This window comes from Chionomys nivalis, chromosome 4, assembly GCF_950005125.1.
Source record: "Chionomys nivalis chromosome 4, mChiNiv1.1, whole genome shotgun sequence".
NCBI lineage: Eukaryota > Metazoa > Chordata > Mammalia > Rodentia > Cricetidae > Chionomys > Chionomys nivalis.
In genome coordinates, this window is record NC_080089.1 from 106,393,599 (window position 1) to 106,414,041 (window position 20,443).

The following is a 20,443-nucleotide window of genomic DNA, read 5'->3' on the forward strand; positions in this document are numbered from 1 at the left end:
TTTATTTTTATTTTTGTTTTTGTTTTTTAGACAGGGTTTCTCCATGCAGCCTTGACTGTCCTGGAACTTGCTGTGTAGGCCAGGTTGGCTTGGTACTCACAGAGATCCACCTGCCTCTACCTCCCAAATTCTGGGATTAAAGGTGTATTCCTCCACTGTCCAGCTTGGTGTTTTTTATTTTTTTGTTTTTTGTTTTTTTAGACAGGTTTCCATATCGCCCAGGCTGACTTTGAACTCAGCATGTAACTGAGACTGGCTTTGAATTTGGGCCTTAAACTTCTGGTTTTCTTTCTACCTCAAAATGCTGGTATTATGGGTGTGCACTACTTAGGACTCTAAGTTTTTATTGTACCAAGAACTGTTCTAGGCACTGGTGTACAACCATGGACAAAGAATTTGTGTATAGTCTTGTCAGGGCACAGACTACTCATGATTACAGAGTTCTCAATGCTCTGAAAGAATAAACTGTGAGAACAGTGGAGGAACCACTGGGGAACATACAGTCAGGTGAGCTGTTTTTGTATAATGACCTGAGACCTGATAGATGTAAAAGAGCTGGCCTATAAAGAGAAGACAGCAGAGAGAACAGGGTGTGCCAGGGCCTTGATGGGAATGAGGCCAGCACCTGGATTGGAAGAGGACAGGATTAAGGAGGTGATATGAGGCGAAGTTGGGGAGGACAGGATGGGCTGTGCAGATCTCTCGCAGACAGGGACAGACATCTGGATTTTGTTCTAAGTGTGGAAGGGATCTGACCAGTGGTTAAGATACAATCTTAGACTTTTTGACCACTGAGAGAAGCAGATCAGAAGAAGACAAGAAAGGTAGCAAGATGAACAGCTCAGCTGAGTTGTTGGGGCTTGGAGGAGGGGAAGGAGAGGTTGAAAAAACTACTCAATTTCTGTCTTGCGGGCTATGCAAACAGGGTGAGGAATGAGACTAGACAGTGTGCATGTAGTCTATGAGGAAGAGAGGAGAGTGAAATTCAAATAAGGGATCCAAATGATGCATCAAATGTGTTGGTAAAACCCATGATTTGTCCAAAGTGAATTAGCTCATTTACAGTGATAAACTGAGGAACAGTTTGAGTAACATGATGATTGGTGGCCAGCTTTCTCTATGTACCAATACATAGAGTTTTTTTAAAGAGTAAAACAGCTGAGAATTACTTTTTTAATTTTTAATTTTATGTGCATTAGTGTGAAGGTGTCAGATTCCCTGGAACTGGATTTTCAGACAGTTGTGAGCTGCCATGTGAGTGCTGGGAATTGAACCCCAGTCCTCTGGAAGAGCAGTCAGTGCTCTTAACCGCTGAGCCATCTCTCCAGCCCCTAGCTGAGAATTCTACAGCAGTAAATTCCTGTAGTACAAGGAGTGGTGAGCATGAGGACACTGCCCAGACCAGGGCTCTCTGAGGGAGCTGGGTGCAGTGTAGGCAGAGACTCATATCTGTTTGTCTCCAATTTCTTTTTTTTGTTTTTTCGAGACAGGGTTTCTGTGTGGTTTTGGAGCCTGTCCTGGAACTAGCTCTTGTAGACCAGGCTGGTTTCAAACTCACAGAGATCCGCCTGCCTCTGCCTCCCGAGTGCTGGGATTAAAGGCGTGCGCCACCACCGCTGGGCTGTCTCCAATTTTTTTTCTACATTTTTTTCTCTATGTAGTCCTGGTTGTCCTACAACTCACTATGTGACCAGGCTGCCCTCAAATCAAGAGATTCTGCTCCATCTGCTTCCCAAATGCTGGGATTAAAGGCCTGTGCCACCCCTGCCTGGCTCTCTCCTTTTTAAATTTTTATTTTATTTGAGGTGTTTGTTTATATATAGGTGTGCATGTGGAAGTCAGAGGACAACCTTTCATAGTTGACCTCCTTCCAGCAGGAGTCCCAGGGTGAAACTCAGGTCACCATGCTCGTACAGCAAGCTCTTACATCTCCTTGGCCATCTCTTGGGTCCTAATTACATTTTCTTCTGATAAACGTGCTAGTGAGCTCTCTGTCCCTATAACAAAATACCTTAAGTAGCATGTTTTATGAAGAACCAAGTGTTTATCCTCTTTTTCTTCTGGTTCAGCCTCTTTGAGTACTGGGGTTACAGTCACCAGCCACTACTACCCCCTATTTTGCAGATCCCACTCGACAGTTGAGTTGCTTTGGGGCCTGCAGAGAGGAAGTACATCATAGTGGAAGTGAGTGGAAGAGGGCACCTGTTTGCTGTAGTCCAGGAAGCAGATGAAAGCAGAGAGGCCAGGTCCCCCAGGGTCTGGAAGACTCTCCTTTGGGCTCTCTCAAAGGTTCCACCACTTCACAGTAACACTGTTTGTTTTTTTCTAAACATATTAATATTTATTCTTTGAGAATTTCATACACGTATACAATAAATCATGATCATATTCACTACTACCCATTCAACTCTTCCAGTAATCTCCCCATGGCCTCTCTCAACTTTGTATCTTTTTTCGTTCTTTTTAGTAACTCACTGAATTTGACTAGTGCTGCTCATATATGTATTGACCGGGGCTATCCATTGGCGCGTGGTCAACCTACCAGAGGTCAGACCCCCAAAGAAAACTAACTCTTCTTCCCTTAACAGCCAACAGCTATACTCAGTAGATCCTCAGATGGGTGGGGGCTCATGTGCCCCTCCCACGTCCATATTGGAATGTTGGTTGGCTTGATCTTGTGCAGTCAGCCATAGCTGTTGTAAGTTCCTGAGTCCAGTGGTCCTGTCATGTCACCTTAGTCCTACTTGACTTCTGTCTTTTTTCTGCTCCTATTTCTGAGATGTTCCCTGAGCCTGGGGGTGTGGGAGAGAAGGGTATGTGAGGCAGGTGTTCTGTTTATTGCTGAGCACCTGACCAGCTGTGAGTCTCTATATTAACCACTACTCACTGTAAAAGAAGCTGCTCTGATGAGGACTGAGAGTCGTACTAACCTGCGGGATGCAGATGCTTAAAGGTAATTTGACGCTGTATTCGTTTAGCAAAGTAACACTAGTAGGTTCTCCCCTAGGGCAGTTCCCGGCTACAGGTTCTTGACTGGATTTATAATATCAGGCATGAGTTTCTTCCCTGAGGCCTTAAATTCAACCAGAAGGTGGTTGGCTACTGCCACAATTCTCGTTCAGTTTGCATCCAAGACGTGTCTTGCTAGGTCACTATTATTATTGCAGCTCACAGGGCTCATAGCTGTTGTTGATGACCCCCAACCCCAGCAGCCTACCAGGGAGGAAATGCCTAGGTCAGTACCAGCTTGATTTCTCCATGTCTGGTGACCACAATATGGTGACTTCTAGAGAAGGGTTTACATCAAGTTCTGATAAGCAGCCAAGAGCAATACAATAGCCTGGCACCTACCCTTCCTCTGACCAACAAGGGGGAAGTATTCTTCATCTGGGACTGAACTTCTTAAAAATTTTTAGTAGTTTTTTGTTTTTTTGAGATAGGGTTTCTCTGTGTAGATCTGACTGTCTTGGGTGTTGTTCGTTTGGTTGTTGTTTTTTGTTTGTTTGTTTGTTATGTATATAGTGCTGGCATCAGATCTCATTATAGATGGTTGTGAGCCACCATGTAGTTGCTGGGAATTGAACTCAGGACCTCTGTAAGAACAGTCAGTGCTCTTAACCTCTGAACCATCTCTCCAGTCTCTGACTGTCTTGGAACTAGCTCTGTTTACTGGGCTGGCCTCAAACTCAGAGTTCTGCCCACCCACGTCTCCAAGTGCTGGTATTAAAGGTGTATGCCGCCACCACCAGGCAGGACTGAGCTTTTAATTTGGCAATTTATGACTTTAGGTTTCTGTGTGTGTTTAAAACTCATTGTGTATTTCAGGCTGACCATAACTCCCAGCATTTCATTCCCTATATCAGTCTCTTGAGGGCTGGGATTATAGGAGTGAGCCACCATGCCTAACAGCTTTTAGCTTTAAAAAGAAAGTTCTTTTTTTAAACAAATTATGTATATGGTGTTTGTGTGTGTGTGTATTTGTATGTAAGTCAGAAGATAACGTATGGGAATAAATTCTCTCCTATGCTGTGGGTTCTGGGGATTGAACCTGGGTTGTCAGGCTTGGTGACAAGGAATTTTACCTGCTGAGCCTCTTTGCTTGAAGGGAGGAGAGGGAAAGGAGCAATATAATTTTATTTTTTTGTTAATTTAAAAATATATTTAAAAGCTGGGTGGTGGTGGTGCATGCCTTTAATCCCAGCACTTGGAAGGCAGAGATATGTGGATTTCTGTGAGTTCAAGGCCAGCCTGGTCTACAGAACAAGTTCCAGGACAGGTACCAAAGCTTCAGAGAAAGACTGTCTCGAAAACCTCCCCAAAAAAGTGTATGTCTATACAGAGAGAGAGAGAGAGAGAGAGAGAGAGAGAGGAGAGAGAGAGAGAGAGAACTTTAATTAAAAAATGTATAAAGAGAGAGTCTGACCACAAAACCTTTGACCTACAGTTTGTCGTGCCTTCAAGACTCTGGGTGGGGCAAAGCTGTGAGAGTGGCCAACCCATGACGGCCTTACTTATGGCCCACACCATGGGAGGGAGCCCATACCTGACACCACCTGAATGGCCAGGAACCAGAGCAGGAAAGCCTAGAGACCCAGGATAGAACCAAACATGAAAGTCAATGGAATGATCCCTAATAATATTCTCCTGTACTCAACAATAGGTCCCTAGCCTGATTATCGACAGAGGGGCATCATCATCAAGTAACAAGTGGGAACAGATGCAGAGACTCACAGCTAAATAGTAGGCAGAGCCAGAGAATCCCACAGAAGGGCAGGAAGGATTATAGGAGCCAGAGGGGTTGATACCTTGAGAACACAGACCACAGAATCAACTAAGCAGGAATCATAGGGACTCACAGAACTGATGTGATAGACATGGCCCCTGCATAGGTCTGAACTAGCTCCTCTGCGCATACCTTATGGTTGTGTAGCTTGGTGTTCTTGTGGGACTCCCAACAATGTAAGTGGGAGTGTCTCTGACCTTTTGCCTCCTGTGTTGCCATGTATAGCCGTGATATGAGCATTTGTGCCCAGTCTTTTTTGTTTTGTTTTTGTTTTTCGAGACAGGGTTTCTCTGTAGTTTTGGAGCCTGTCTTGGAATTAGCTCTTGTAGACCAGGCTGTACTAAAAAACTCCCAGAGATCCGCCTGCCTCTGCCTCCCGAGTGCTGGGATTAAAGGTGTGCGCCACCACCACCTGTCTTTTGTGCCCAGTCTTATTGTGTCCTGTTAGGCCGTGTTCTGTGGCTATCCCTGGGAGACCTCTTTTGTTTTTTTTTTAAGACAGAGTTTCGGGCTGGAGAGATGGCTCAGTGGTTAAGAGCATTGCCTGCTCTTCCAAAGGTCCTGAGTTCAATTCCCGGCAACCACATGGTGGCTCACAACCATCTGTAAAGAGGTCTGGTGCCCTCTTCTGGCCTGCAGACATGCACACAGACAGAATATTGTATACATAATAAATAAATAAATATTTAAAAAAAAAAAAAGACAGAGTTTCTCTGTGTTACAGTTCTAACTGTCCTGGAACTAGCTCTTGTAGACCAGGTGTGCCTCAAACTCACAGAGATCTGCCTGCCTCTGCCTCCTGAGTGCTGGGATTAAAGGCATGCGCCACCAACACCCAGCTTTTTTTAAAAAAAAATTTAAATAAGGGAAACAGGAGGAGTTGATCTGGAAGGAGGGGAGGGAGTGGGAGGAGTGAGAGGAGTTGAGGGAGGGAAACTGCAGTAGGGTGTAATGTATAAGAGAAGAAGAAAAGTTTGGAAAAAAAAAAAGAGAGTCTGAAGCCAGGCAATGGTGGCACTCACTGATGCCAGCACTCAGGAGGCAGAGGCAAGCAGAGTTTAAGTCCAGCCTGGTCTATAGAGTGAGTTCTAGGACAGCCAGGGCTGCACAGAGAGAAACCCTGTCTTGAAAAGAAAAAAAAAAAAAACCACAAAGAAAAAAGTGAGTCTGTCATCTGACAAATCTTGAGGTGTCCGTCATCTGGTTTAAGGACTGGCAATGCAGCCTGTGAGCTAAATCTAGCTCATTGTTTTTATCTTAAGGTTTTATCAGAGTGGAGTCGTGTTCATTCGGTTACATATTGCCTGTTTTCCTGGGACAGTGTAAGAAATCTCATAAAGTCTAAATTTTTAAACTTTAAAAACATTTTTCAAAGATTTATTTACTTATGTATTTTACGTACATGAGTGTTTTGTCTGCATGTACATCTGCATGCCAGAAGAGGGCATCAGATCCGATAGGACTACAGTTATAGATGGCTGTGAGACACCATGTGGGTGCTGGTAATTGAACTCAGGACTTCTGCAAGAGCAGCCAGTGCTCTTGACCGCTGAGCCATCTCTCCAGCCCCGCAAAGTTATTTATTTTTGTGCTGTGAACTAGGTTCAGGGCTTTCCTTGCACAGACTAAGCAACATTTTGAGTTTATTTGTACCCTAAGGCAAAAAAAGCCTAAAGTATTTTCTAACTGGCACTTTGTTGAAAAGTGTGGTAATTTTCATTTAGATTGGACACTTTAAAACATGATTTTGACAGACTGGTTATATCTTGTCTTTAAACTCACTCACTTATTCCTGACTGATCTGGTACTTGCTATGTAGACCACACTGGTCTTGAACTCAGAAAGATTCACTTACATCTGCCTCTCAAGTGCTCAATTAAAGGTTGAGCCACCATGACAGGCCAATCAACCTTATTTTTAATGATTAAACTGTATATCCTTTCAACATTGTAGAGAATATTCTCATAACTAAACCTGTACATCTCTTTTTCGTCTTGGTCTAAATTATTAGAAATAGTTTTTTTGTTTTGTTTTGGTTTGGTTTTTTCTTTTTGAGACAGTCTCCTCTGTAGCCAAAGGTAGCTGTGGACTCAGGGAACTCTCCCTTCCTTGGCCACCAGAGCACTACGATTAAAGTCATGGACTGGTCCACCTGGCTTGACATGTGTGTTCTCTCTCTCTCTCCCTCTCCGTCTGTCTCCCTCTCACTCCGTCTCTGTCTCCCTCTCCCTTTCCCCCTCTCGTGCTCGGGTTCAAATCAAGGGCCCATAGAGTGCTATACTATTGATACTGTTGCCCTTGTCCCCTGGATAGCTCTGACTAGCTTTGAACTCCATGATTAGTTAGGCCTTGAACTTGAAATCCTCCTGCCTCTACCTCTGAGTGCTGGGATTACAGGCATGATCCACTTGTACTTGGCTTGTCATACTTTCTTGTTTTGTTTTAATCTTTTGGAAAGAGGGTTTCACTGTATAGCCCAGGCTAAGCTGGAATTCTGCTATGTAGCTGGGCTGGAACTTGAACTCCCAATCCTCCTGCTTCTGTATCCGGAGGACATGCTTTTCTTAAGTAGGTCTTAAGACATTGCAACTACAGAGGCAGGCATCTCCCCTGGTTTCTTTTTTTGTACTCTCTCTCTCTCTCTCTCTCTCTCTCTCTCTCTCTCTCCCCCTCTCTCCCTCTCTCCCTCTCTCCCTCTCTCCCTCTCTCCCTCTCTCCCTCTCTCCCTCTCTCCTCTCTCTCTCTCTCTCTCTCTCTCTCTCTCTCTCTCTCTCTCTCTCTCTCTCTCACACACACACACACACACACACACACACACACAACTTTTGGACCTCAGCAGGATCAAAGATTTTTTAAAATACTTTATTTTTATTTCTTTGGTGTTTTGCCTGCATGTATGTCTGTGTGAGGTTGTCAGATCTTGGAGTTACAGACAGTTGTGAGCTGCCATGTGGGTGCTGGGAATTGAACCCAGGTCCTCTGGAAGAGCAGCCATTGCTCTTAACCACTGAGACGTTGCTCCAGCCACTAGTGAATACTCTTGGAATACACAGAAAATCAGAAATTTAAATTTGAAAACTGGGTGTGGGACACAAGCCTTTAATCCCATTGGGAGTGGGAGGGCAGAGGCCAACAGAACTTTGAGTTTGAGCACAACCAGGGCTTTATAGAGAGACCCTGTCTCAAAACACTAAAATGGGCCAGGCATGGTGGTGTGCACCTTTAATCTCAGCACTCAGTATGGGAGGCAGAGGCAAGCGGATCTCTGAGTTTGAGGCCAGCCTAGTCTACAATGTGAGTTCTAGGACAGCCAGGGCTACACAGAGAAACCTTGGTTGAAAAATAAAAATAAAAAAAAATAAAGTTTTTAAAAATCTTGTGAGCCAAGCACAGTGGCATGAGGCCTGTAGTCACAGCATGAGGCAGGAAGGTGGAGAATCCAAGGTCAGTCTGGGATTCCTAGGGAGGCCCTGTCTTGGAAAAAAGTGATGGAAATGTTTTCATGGATGTAGACTGTAGATAAGATTATTCCAGAACACATTAATGTTTAGAGGCAAACAAGCTAGAATAGCTAAAATATTTTTTTCTTTATGCATGATTAAAAATAAGTCTTTACCCCCCCACACCCCCCAAAAATAGAAAAAGCCAGGTGGTGGTGGCACACGCCTTTAATCCTAGCACTTGGAACGCAGAGACAGGTGGATCTCTGTGAGTTTGAGGCCAGTCTGGTCTACAGAGCAAGTTCCAGGACAGGCTCCAAAGCTATAGAGAAACCCTATCTTGAAAAAAAAATCAGAAAAAAAGAAAAAGAAAATGAGACATCTCCTAGAAGACAGAAGACATACTGGTGGTGAATTAATGCATGAAAAATTGGTCAGTGTTACCTAAAATGATTTGTGAATCTATTATTGTAATATGGCAATATTTTGCCAATTTCTTTTTATTTTTTGGCCTGGGGGTTAAGACGAGGTCTTGATCTTGATCTTGTTATGTAGCCAAGGCTAGTCTTAGATTCCTGATCCTGCTGCCTCCACTTCTCAAGTGCTTTGAGTTACAGTTGTATGCTTCCATATCCGGTTTATGTTTCCCCTTTTGGCAGTACTGGTGATAGAACCTGTAGCATCATGTGTAGGAGGCAAGTACTCTACCACAGAGCTAACAGCCCTAATCCCTGTTTAGCAGTTTCTCAGAAATCTTATGCTATACATCCCAGCATGTAGGCAGAGGCTGCTTGTTTGTTTTCTGGTTGTTTAGACCTGAAATAATCACACAGAAACTGTATTAATTAAAACATTGCTCAAAAACATAAAGCAAAGAAAACCAGCCTACAAATCACAATCCCAGAGAACCTAGACAGCAATGAGGACCCTAAGAGAGACATACATAGATCTAATCTACATAGGAAGTGGAAAAAGACAAGATCTCCTGAGTCAGTTTGGGAGAATGGAGACCATGGGAGAGGGTTGAAGTGGAGGGGAGCAGAGAGGGGAGCCAAGAAAAATGTAGAGTGCAATAAAAATCAATAAAATTAAAAAAAAAATATTGCTTGGCCTATTAGCTCAGGCTTCTTATTAACTAACTCTTGTATCTCAAATTAACTCATTCCTATTATTTTGTATTTTACCATGAGGTTAGTGGTTTACCAGTAAGGTTCCGGCGGCATCTTTCTCCTCTGGCAGCTGCTGGTGTCTGACTCTGCCTACTTTCTGTATCTCTGAGTTTCCCACCTGGCTTTACTCTGCTAAGCCACAGGCTGAAACAGCTTCTTTATAACCGATGGTAATGAAACATATTCCTAGCATATAGAGGGCAATCTCACATCATTAGCATTCTTCTAGGCATTTATTCCAGAAAGTGCTCAAAAGAAATGAGACATTCTAGAAGAGGATAGCAAATGAACTGCTCAATATGTTAGACTGCGCGTATGCTTTCCCCCCAAACTTCTGTATCTGCAGTCTCGTTTGAGATGAGTTAAGGTCACGGGCACTTAAACTATACTGCTATTCAGTCTCTCTCCTCTGCTCACACACTTGTTCCTTTCCTTGCTGCTTTTTATCCTATGAGCTCCTTGGTGCAACTTGGTCTGGGCTCGTCCTCTCCTAGGCCTCCTGGGCAGTTCTCCTGTGCCAGCAGTGTTTTTCTTTACATGTGAAACTCTAATTTGGGCTTCTGATAACAGGCTCCTTTGTTTTTGCTTATGTAGATGGTCTTCCCAAAAAGCAGGGGCAGAATTGCTTGTGTTTTTTTTTTTGTTGTTGTTGTTGTTGTTTTGTTTTTCAAAACATGGTTTCTCTGTGAAACTCTGGCTGTCCTGGAACTCACTCTGGAGACCAGGCTGGCCTCGAACTCAAGAGATCTATCTGCCATTGCTTCCTGAGTGCTGGAATTAAAGGCTTGTGTCTCCATGCCCAGATTTTTTTTTTTTTTGCGTATATTTTTTATGTAATAAGTCTAGTTGGGCCTCCAGGACAAGACTGTCTCTTTAAATACAGGGAGAAGGGCTGTAGATTTTGATCTGAAGCAACCTGCAACTCTGGGGCAATGTAGGAAAAACAGGTTATTGGTTCAGGTTGGGTAAATTTCGCTTTTGAACAGCTTTGCGTTAGAGTTTGCACTGTGTAGCAGAGATGTGCAGTGTCTCCTCTTCCCGTCGGTTCAGGTATACTTATAACTGGATTTGTTTTCCAGATGCTTTGCAGATGAACAGTTAGTGTAGCTGATGTCAGTGAAAGCTGCAGAATGGAATGAGTGTTAGCTTTAGTGTTCACCTCATGTTACTCTAAGTGTAAGAAAGCTGGACTGCAGAGAGGGTCCCTGTCCTGTGTACAAGATCTGTGTACAAGAGAGGCCAGGGAAGGAGATAAGGATTAGAAATAGAATTTCCTGGAGGATTTGGCCTTGGAAAACATTTAAGGGAAGAGATTTGGACAGCCAGTTAAGGTGGTCTGTCTCCAGGGACCCTCTTGCTAGTGTGTCTCTGGCAGGTGTACTTCCTTGTGTTGCTCTGTCTTGGGGGCAGGAGGGAATGTAGAGGATGTCGGGCAATGGGTCTCTGTATGAGCCCCACTGTTGGAAGCTTCATTGATCTGTCTTCTGAGGGTGAGCACTTGACTAGTGGAGCTGTTGTGAGCCCTTTTGCACCTGTATCAACAGCATTCAGCAGCTGCCTCTGTTCACTCCCCAGTAAACAGACCTGCCGAGACTGCCTTGTACCCTCAGAGGCTCCTAGACTGGAGAAGTGCCTGGGCACCTTAAGTCCAATACTTCTAGGAAGGTAGAAGGAGTGGTGATTATTCCTTTGATTTGTGAATTTGTTACGATATGACTCCTTTCTGATTTCTGGTCTTGACACTTGAGGCGCCCTCTTTACAGCCTGGGTTGTCGTCAGTGAGCTTATTCAAGCCAGGACACATGTCTGAGCAAGTTCCCAATAGCACAGACCAAGGACACAGCAGCATGAACAGAAGTGAATTTAAACTTGAATCCCACTAGAGAACTATACCAAGAAGAGAATCCTAGATCCTTTAGCTTCTATAGTAACTTCCTATTTTTTTTTATTGGTTTAAGATTGGCAGCAAATAACAGAAATTAACTTAAACTAAGCTAGGACAAGAAAAAGGATTTATGGGAAGGTTAAAGGATGACACAGATTGGAAAAAAAAGTTGACGAGCCAGTCTTCAGAAAGGACTGGGGCCAAAACAGCCTGGGGATCTTGGGAACAAACCTCTGTGGGGTGAATAAACGTCACCAGTAATAGCCAGTTCTTTCTCCATTCATTCAGAGGCCAGTGTCCAGGCAGTGAGGCCCAGCTGGTATGACCTGACTCAAGGCGGTGCACTTTGACTGATAACCAGGCCTGTGGACCTTGTAGGAGCCAGTGAGTCCCAATGGGCTGCTGTTACTTTTAAAAGGAGACAGCTGGCAGCAGGCGGTAACAGTAGGATTCATCTGCCCTCGGCTCCTAAGGAACAACTGTGGGACCAAGAACAGAGCTGCAACCTAACACTGCTGCCTTTGAGTAAGTGTTGTGTGGTGACTGCTATTCAAGGTCTGAAGCTTTCTGGTGTTTTTGTTGTTGAGGACAGATCATACTGAACAGTCTTTATTAGTAATCATTGTTTGTTCAGGAATGTGTTTGGGGGTTGTGCATTTCTTTATCAAGGTTTCCCTAAGGATTCTCTCAGTCTGGCCTGTGCACAGAAGAGGATGTTCAGAGCACCTGTTTGACAGAGCAGCTGCCTCTGGGGAACTGGGATGTGTGCGGCTCAGTAGTAGAGCATTTGCTGAGTCTTTGTTTGCTGGGTTTGATCCTTAGCATCTGCAAAAACAAAAAACCCCTAATATGAACAAAGGCTTGTCTGGCTAGACTGGCAAGCGTGACTGAGTGTTTAGAGCTGCAGGACCTTCCACAGCTCTGTTGTTTATGACCCAGTGTCCTGTGATGCCCGACATCTAACAACCAAAGAAGCCACCTGAAACAGTTGCTCCAAGCTCATTGTCTCATGCCAGTGAAATTAAAGAGGTGGACTGTTGAGGGAGTTTGCAAAGTAGAAACAGGCTTTATTAACAATTATTACAGAAAAGTACAAAGTTGGGGAAATGTGAGAAATTAAGCAAAAGCAATAGAAACTCCTGAAAGAGAGAAGGGTTTTCAAGAGAAGAGGCCACTGAATTTTGTAGTTTAGAGGTTTTATAGGGTTATGGCAAAGACTAGATGCAGACCAAGGTAACTGCTGTGAGATTGGTTAGTTCTCTGTGTTACTGTGGGTGGAGCCAGTGGAGGGGTCCACAGGATCTATGCATGTCCCCCTGGCCCAACAGGGAGATGAACTGTCATGCACTGTTGATGTGCACTCTCTGAGTTAGGAGTGGTTGAAGCCCCCTATCCATCTGCAGGTTTGTTAGTCATTGACCTTGACTCTCTACTTGCTATTAGTCTCTTGGCTGATGTTAAGGCCCTGCGACCTTACAGGTGTCCAAGTGCTGTTAATTATACTAGCTGTGTTTTCACATTTAGACAGTCAGCCTGTAGCATGACCACAGCAGAGTGTGACCTCTCTCCAGCCACCATTTGTAGCTGCAGTCTTTCTTTGTTGCCTCATGTTAGCTCCGTGCCTATGGGGTGCTCTGAGGTGCTCTTCCAGGCAGGACCTTCTCATTAGAACCCATCCTTACGGTTCAGTCTGTTAGGATTTGCTGCGTTAGAGGCAAGGCTAAGAGAAAGGATAATGGTGTCTTATGTATGTTTCTCAATTACTTCTGCGGGGCGTGGGTGGAGAGCTGGCCGCAAGCCCCATCCTTCCTCTTATCTGACTAGCTTGGTTTTCTCATACCCAGCTATAAAGCCCACTTACTCACCTTCCTTAGTGTTCCAGGCCTTGCTATGCTAATCCTCTCCCTTTTTCCACCCTAGACAGGCAGGGTTTTTCTGTAGTTTTGGAGCTTGTCCTGGGACTAGCTCTTCTAGACCAGACTGGCCTCAAACTCACAGAGATCCACCTGCCTCTACCTCCTGAGTGCTGGGATTAAGGGCTTGCGCCACCGCCATCTACTTTCTAACCCCTAATCTTCTTTTAAACCCTAACCTCTATTCTTACTGCAACATACATGAGCAGCTTAGAGACTTTTTTTTTTTTAACCACGGAGTGCTAGCTCTTGTATCAAAAGAGCAGCTTGTAGTCACTCACAAAGGTTGTTGTGTGTGCATGTGCTTATATTGAGACTCATTCTCCAGACCCTACATATCCTGAAACTAGTCCCTAGCCACATAACTGCCACCTCCCATTGGCAGTTCTGGCGTGCAGGACCAAGTATTTAATGTTTTATTTTATTTTATTGTATGCGCATGTATGTCTGTATGAGGGTGCCATATCCCACTTAACTGGAGTTGCAGACAGGTGTGAACCGCTATATCATGCTGGAAATTGAACCCAGGTCCTCTAGGAGAGCAGTCAGTGCTCTTAACCACTAAACGGTCTCTCCAGCCCCCAATACTTAATGTGAATTTGCTTTTCTCCCTTTTGGTTAGGTACCTGCAGATGATGTTCATTGTCATTGGTATGCAACATCTTCCGGGCTGATCCATGGTCACTCTCCGGGATGGCAACAAGGTGACTTAGCTGAGGATGACCCTGACTGAAAGGCTGCGTGAGAAGATATCTCAGGCCTTCTACCACCATGGGCTGCTCTGTGCATCCTATCCCATCCCCATCATCCTCTTCACAGGCCTCTGCATCTTAGCCTGCTGGTATGTTCCTAGTTCGCCCTCTGTGTGGTAGAGCAGTGTCATGTGACAATAGACTTCGCTAAACCTAACTGATGGAGCTCTTGGACCCTGTATGTTCTTACATAGTGGGAATTAATAAGGATACTCATTGAGGCTGTGTACTCGAGAATTCTCGGGGAAATTTGTAATGGCTAATAAGACAACATTTTTTTTTTTTAAAAAGAAACTAGTCCATGTTGGTCTGACAGAGTGATAGCCCAGATTTGTTCATAACACCAGTGATGATTTTCTCTAAGAAGCTTCAGGGTAGTTGAAGGGCATGATCTTTTCTTTTTCTTTCCTAGCAGTAGCAGCTTCCCTTTAGTGTTAGTTGGTAGCAGGAGCCTTCCGCACAGCAAGGTGAAGAGCTCACTGGGTACTATCTACAGGCTGACTTCTCTGTACACTTGTCACTTCCTCATGATTGTGGGGAGCCGCCTTTTGGTCCCTTGGGGCCTGCTGTATTGTCAGAGTCTGTGTTTAAAGCCATGGATGCTTGTGTTTCTTGCCTGTTTTTCACAGACCTTGTAGAAGCCTGAAGACTGACTATGACTTTGTAAAATGAGGGTCTTGATGTCAGCTTGACACTGTCAGCCATGTAAAGAGCCCATCTTACTACTGTTTTGCCTAGAAAGAATTCTTTTGTCCTGGCTGGGGTGTAGCTTAATGGTAGACCTTTGCTTGGCATACTCAAAGCTCTAGGTTCAACTGCTAGCTCCAAAAGGGAAAAAACAGTTTTCTGGATTCACTGTGTACAATGCTGTGCTAGAACTAGTCTGACTCAGGGCTGAACCTCCTGTTCAGATCTGCTGTAAATGATCACGGACTCCCCCCAGTCCACAATAAGAAGGATGAGTATCATTCATTGAGCGTTTCCTGCCTAGTGCCATGTTGGTGATTCAGAAATATAGTTAAACTTCTCATTTGGTTTCACAATACTTAGGAAATGGTCCAGTTGCACTTTCATCCCACAAGGTGGGTAGGAGTGTAGTGATTCTGGTTCCTACCACTGCTAAAGAGGGAACCTGGGCCGTGAGAATGGTGGTGCCTGCTCCTGTGGCCTCTCTTACACGACTTTTCATTTTAGCTCAGTGTATACTGATGTTTAAAATCTACCGAACTGTATGGCATATGATAAAATACTTAGTGACACACTTTACGTGATGAATTAATAATTACTTTTACTTTATGTACATTGGTGTGAGGGTTCCAGATTCCCTGGAACTGGAGATACAGACAGTTGTGAGCTGCCATGTGGGTGCTGGGAATTGAACCTGGGTCCTCTGGAAGAGTAGCCAGTGCTCTGAACTGCTGAGCCATCTCTCCAGTCCCCCCAGTTCCCCCAACTCTACCCAAATGTTTTTTGAGGATGAACTACTTCCCATCATAGTGGGTTGTTCCTCCTCCTCCCCCCCCCTCCTCGCAGTTTCTTGAACAGCTTCCCTGTTTATATGACAAACTAACTGGGCATCTTTAAAAATTATTCCCTGCATTTTATTTATTCATTTTGTGTGCTTATGTGGAGGGTCTGATAGATGGCGTTTAAGTCCATCTTGTCAGCAGGTGCCTTTACCCACTGAGCCATCTCAGCAGCCTTCACTGAATGTCGTTTAGCATATTAGTTAGTGCATTTGGCATGGATAGCACACAGGCTGCTACCATTAAAAGGCTAACCAGATGGCTCTGGAAGCAGAGACCTGTTCTGAAGGCCTGAGCAGTTTCTCACACTTGATACCAGAAGGGTAGCTTGAGACTTGGAAGCTGATTTACAGCGTGACACGCTGTCAGGCCTGTTGGAGTGTGGTTTCTTCACCCTCATACTTCAGGCTGTACTCTTGGGGATGGCGTCTGTGGCCATTGTGTCCGGGGTGCTTTCCCACGTAGGGATTTGGAGACAGGCTGCTTTGTCTGAGCCATGGTGTGCAGACGCCCTTCCCTATTTTCCTTCTCCTCAGACAGGGGCTCATTGAGATCTTGGACCTAGGCATCCAAACCTCAATCTCATTTTCTAGTCTGTGGAGTTTTTCAGTTGAAACAGCTCCTTTTCTGTCAGAGCCTTGAGTTGCCCAGAGAAAACAAAGCATAGGTAGAGCCAGCTTTTAGTAATTGTGTTAGATGTCCAGGTTCCATTTCATTGCTGGTTTTTATTCCATAGATAAGGTTTGTTAAGTCTAGACCCAGAGGACCCTGCATTTAATACCCTACAGGTCCTGTAGCTGCGGAGCTATAGCAATATAGTTGTGCATCCCCAGTTCATCCCCCAGGTCCCCTCGAAAGGAGCAGAGCCGGACTAGAGGGCTTGGTGACTGAGGATTGCTAGGGATGTGCCTTTCTCCATCAGGCTAAGAATCGGGGTTTGGGAGTCTGTGTATGCAGGGCTCTGGTGTTCTCTAAGCTGGCGCTGAGGCTCTGGGGTAAGTGACTACTCCTTCTAGTAGTTTGAACACCAAGCCTGTGTGTGGGTTTCGGTAAACACTCTCCTGCCTGACTCCTAAGTGCAGCAACTATTTCTTCCCTCCTCTGGGAAAATCTGATGAAACCTATAGCAAGTAGGCATTGTAGCAAAGGGCGTGTTTATATTTCCTAGAGGTTAGGCTACTGGGACCCAAGGGGGCGACCCAGCAAGGAAGGAGACTTTGTTGTAGACCTTCCCTGGTAAGGTATGTATGTGGGGGCACACTTTGAGGTGAAGGAAAAGGGTAAACTTCGGCTCAGAGAGGGAGTTAGTATCACAGTGAGGTCATACTAAGCCTCCTGAGGATGATGGTCCTACAGGAGTTTGAGAACAGACTTGGTTCCTTTCCCTCTTCCCTCTTGCTTTTTTATTTTTATTTTGAGACAGTTTCTCTGTGTAGTCTTGGCTGGACTCAAACTTACAGAGATCCTCCTGCTTCTGCCTCTTGAATGCTGGGATTAAAAGCGTGCGTCACTACTGCCCAGCCCCTCTTGCTTTTCTTTTTGTGAGTGACCGGCACCTTCAGCTGAGGCTGTGTTTCCCAACCCCTTTCTACTTTTCTCCCTGCAGCTCAGGTTGTCCTGTGATTGTCTTTGGGATCACACAGTTGCCTCTGTCTGCTTAAACACACATCTATATGTTCTTCTTACAAATAAAAACATCAGAGTAGCTTAAGCCTGTCTGGGCTTAAAGTTAGGTGGCCCAGACTGGCTGAAATCAAAGTTTCAAAGAACCTCCGACCTTCTGCTCTAAAGCTTAGACTCTGGAGATGCCCAGAGGCCAGCTCTGCACCTGCTCCATGACACTGGCTGGTTGAACATTCAAAACCAGAGCCTCTTCTGGTCTCACATACAGACCCTGTAAAAACTCACAAAGCTTGTAGAAATCAAAGACTGCTTCATCACCCAAGATTTACTCAAGTAGAAGGTAAAAGAGAAGGGAATGGCAGCCATGACCATTCTCTAATCTTTATATCTGCTATTTCTCAAAATTTCAGGATGCAGATTTAAACCCTTTAGTCTTTATTTTTTTTTTAAAGATTTATTTATTTATTATGTATACAACATTCTGCCTCGATGTATGCCTACACGCCAGAGGAGGGCGCCAGATGTCAGTACAGATGGTTGTGAGCCACTATGTGGTTGCTGAGAATTGAACTCAAGACCTCTGGAAGAGCAGTCAGTGCTCTTAACCTCTGAGCCGTCTCTCCAGTCCACCCTGTAGTCTTTTAGTGTCCTATTCTCCTAATCTTGTATTGTTCACTCCTGGGACATGAAGATGAGTGCGGGAGGGAAGGGGTGAAGGGGGAGGGGGCCCGCGCTGGGTTTGGGAGATGACATATTTCCCAGCACTTGGGAGGTAGAGGTAGATAGTTCTCTGTGAGTTCAAGGTCAGCCTGTTCTGCAAAACAAGTTTCAGGCCACCCCAGGGCTGTGCAGTGAGACCTCGTCTCATAAACAAAAACAAATGGCTGGAGAGGTGACTCAGTCTTCTACTTGAATAATGGAAATGACATCCAGACCTAAGGCAAACTTGGTAGTACATGCCTGTAATCCCAACACTTACAGGATAAAGTTAGGAGGATCAAGAATTTAAGGCAGCCTCAGCTATCTAGTAAATTCAAGGCCAGTCTAGACTCAATTCAAAATAAACAAAAACCTTCCAAAACACAAAAAGCAACAACAAGGTCATTAAGGAAATGAGGCTCAACACTGCTATAAACAGCTAGAACGATAAACAGACAGATCACTTCACCCAGCAGCAATAGAGTACACTTACCACTGAATGCGCATACCACAAGACAGACAAGGAGCTAGGGTACAAAGAGATGTTAATTTTAAAACTTCCAAAATGTCTCTTTTTTGGTCACAGTAGAATAAAACCAAAATAAGATCAGTAACAGAAAGAAAACAGGAGAATTCACAAATTTACCAAAACTAAAACCAATGAGTCAAAGAAATGAGGAGTTAGAAAAAACCTTGAGATGATGAAAATAAAAATCATAGCAATACGATATACTGTAAGAGGTCCTTCCCTCGGGCTCTCTGACCCCAGTGACCTTATAATGGTAGGAAAACACCTAGAACTGAGAGAAAGCAGTATTTAGAAAACCCGTTTCTGGGGACCTACAGGCAGTGACAGAGCATGTGTTTACCATGTATGAGATAACAGTAACATTCAGGCTGGAGGGACACAGCATTGAAGCATCCTGACTGCTGGGGTGCCTAAGAGTCCTGGCACCAAGGGAAACCAACAGATAGATGGACAGGATGACCCCTGGGTCTGGCATGATCCTTAGATTGGTGACTGGGTGGCCTAGCCCCAAGGACTGTGGTGGTTAGGTGACAGACAGGCATAAATGAAGAGTATAGAAGTTTAATTAACAGGAAGTTGTCTGAGTAATCTATAGCTTGGAGTGACCTGGCCCTAATTCTCAGCCCTGTATTGTGCATATAAATCCTCTGGTGTGGTTTGGGGTCTTCCCTATTTCCCAGGTAAGTCTCTCTCCCTTGTTTAATATACTTTACAGCTTATCTGGCCTGTTTTTGCTCCCCACTGGAATGTAAATCTTGTCTGTCTTGTGCACCTCTGGGCCTTGCACAATGTCTGGCTCTGTGTTAATGCTCAAATATTTGCTGAAAGAATGACTACTGAAGCCGGACGATGGTGGCGCACGCTTTTAATCCCAGCACTCGGGAGGCAGAGGCAAAGGAATCTCTGAGTTCAAGGCCAGCCTGGTCTACAAGAGCTAGTTCCAGGACAGGCTCCAAAGCTACAGAGAAACCCTGTCTCGAAAAACAAAAACAAACAAACAAAAAAAGAATAACTACTGAGAAAATTTCCCGGGCAGCTGGCTGCCTGTTATTGGTGACAGAACTGCCCAGGACTGGGTGGTCAGGAAGCCACATCTAGAAAGGAGGCAGAAGTGAACTACACACAGATCTCTGCCAAGGAGACTTCCCTCTAGCCTGCTGCATTCCTCTAGGTTAGACATGTCTTATTGCAGGATGACAGCTATAGAGGAAAGCAGACCCTCATTTTCTCAGAGATGCTTTCCTCCTCTTTAGTCTTTGCCAGAAGGTTGTGCTGTGTAGCCCAAGCTTCTGCTTTCATGGCCTAAAATTAAAAGCGGATTGCAAAATAAATATGTGTAAACCAAAACTCAAGAACCATCAACATCAACACCATACACACATACACAACACACCCAACAGAAAAATCCAGCCAGCCAGGTCTGGTAGTACACCTATAAATCCCACCATCTAGGGTGCTAAGTGAGTTCAAGGCCAGTGTGGGCTACTAGGAAGATTTTATTTCAAAACAAATATTAGGGATTGTAATGACCTTGTTTTTTTTTTTTTTTCTAAAGCTGTGGTTAGCAAGGTTACCTCTAGATTTTTTATTTATAAAATTTTCATTTTTATGTATATGTCTGCATGAGTGTATGCCACTTGTTTGGGTGCTAGTCTAAGTCAGAAAGTCCCCTGGAGTTGAAGTTACAGATGAATGTGAGCCACCCAAAAGAGTGCTAGGGACTGAACTCAGTTCCTCTGGAAGAGCTGAACTCTTTCTCTTGAGTCAGCTCTCCGGCTCCATAGCCTTATTCTCAGTAGCTTCAACTAGAAACAGCCAAGTGTACCCGGACAGTGAAGCAGGCTCGTGTCCTGTGATCTATTCAGTGGAATAGTACATACCTATACCTATGATATCAGGCTTTTTTTTTTTTTTTTTTTTGGTAGTGCTAGGGGTTGACATAAGGCTTTATACATGCTAGGTAAACACTCTACCACTGACTTACATCCCAGCACCAAAACAAATGAAAACAGTAACTGGAGTTTCTAGTGGGAGAGACTGTAGTTACTGTTTCTGGAGGTCATGGGGTGTGTGTTGACTCAGGGCTGTCTTCTGAGGTTCTGGAAATGTTCTGTGTCTTTTATT

The 20,443-nt window shown here is 44.5% G+C and overlaps 1 protein-coding gene across 3 annotated transcripts in view; it reads left to right on the plus strand.

Annotated features, from left to right (window-relative positions):
• Positions 1 to 20,443, plus strand: part of Scap (SREBF chaperone) — a 65,844-nt gene that overhangs the window by 19,869 nt on the left and 25,532 nt on the right. For 2 of the 3 annotated variants that reach the window (XM_057766441.1, XM_057766442.1), the window contains exons 2-3: positions 11,566 to 11,802; positions 13,813 to 14,031. In XM_057766441.1, coding sequence (XP_057622424.1) covers positions 13,910 to 14,031 — 122 coding nt within the window. In that variant the 5' untranslated portion in view covers positions 11,566 to 11,802; positions 13,813 to 13,909. The remainder of the gene's footprint in view (positions 1 to 11,565; positions 11,803 to 13,812; positions 14,032 to 20,443) is intronic. The other variant, XM_057766443.1, reaches the window with a different exon arrangement.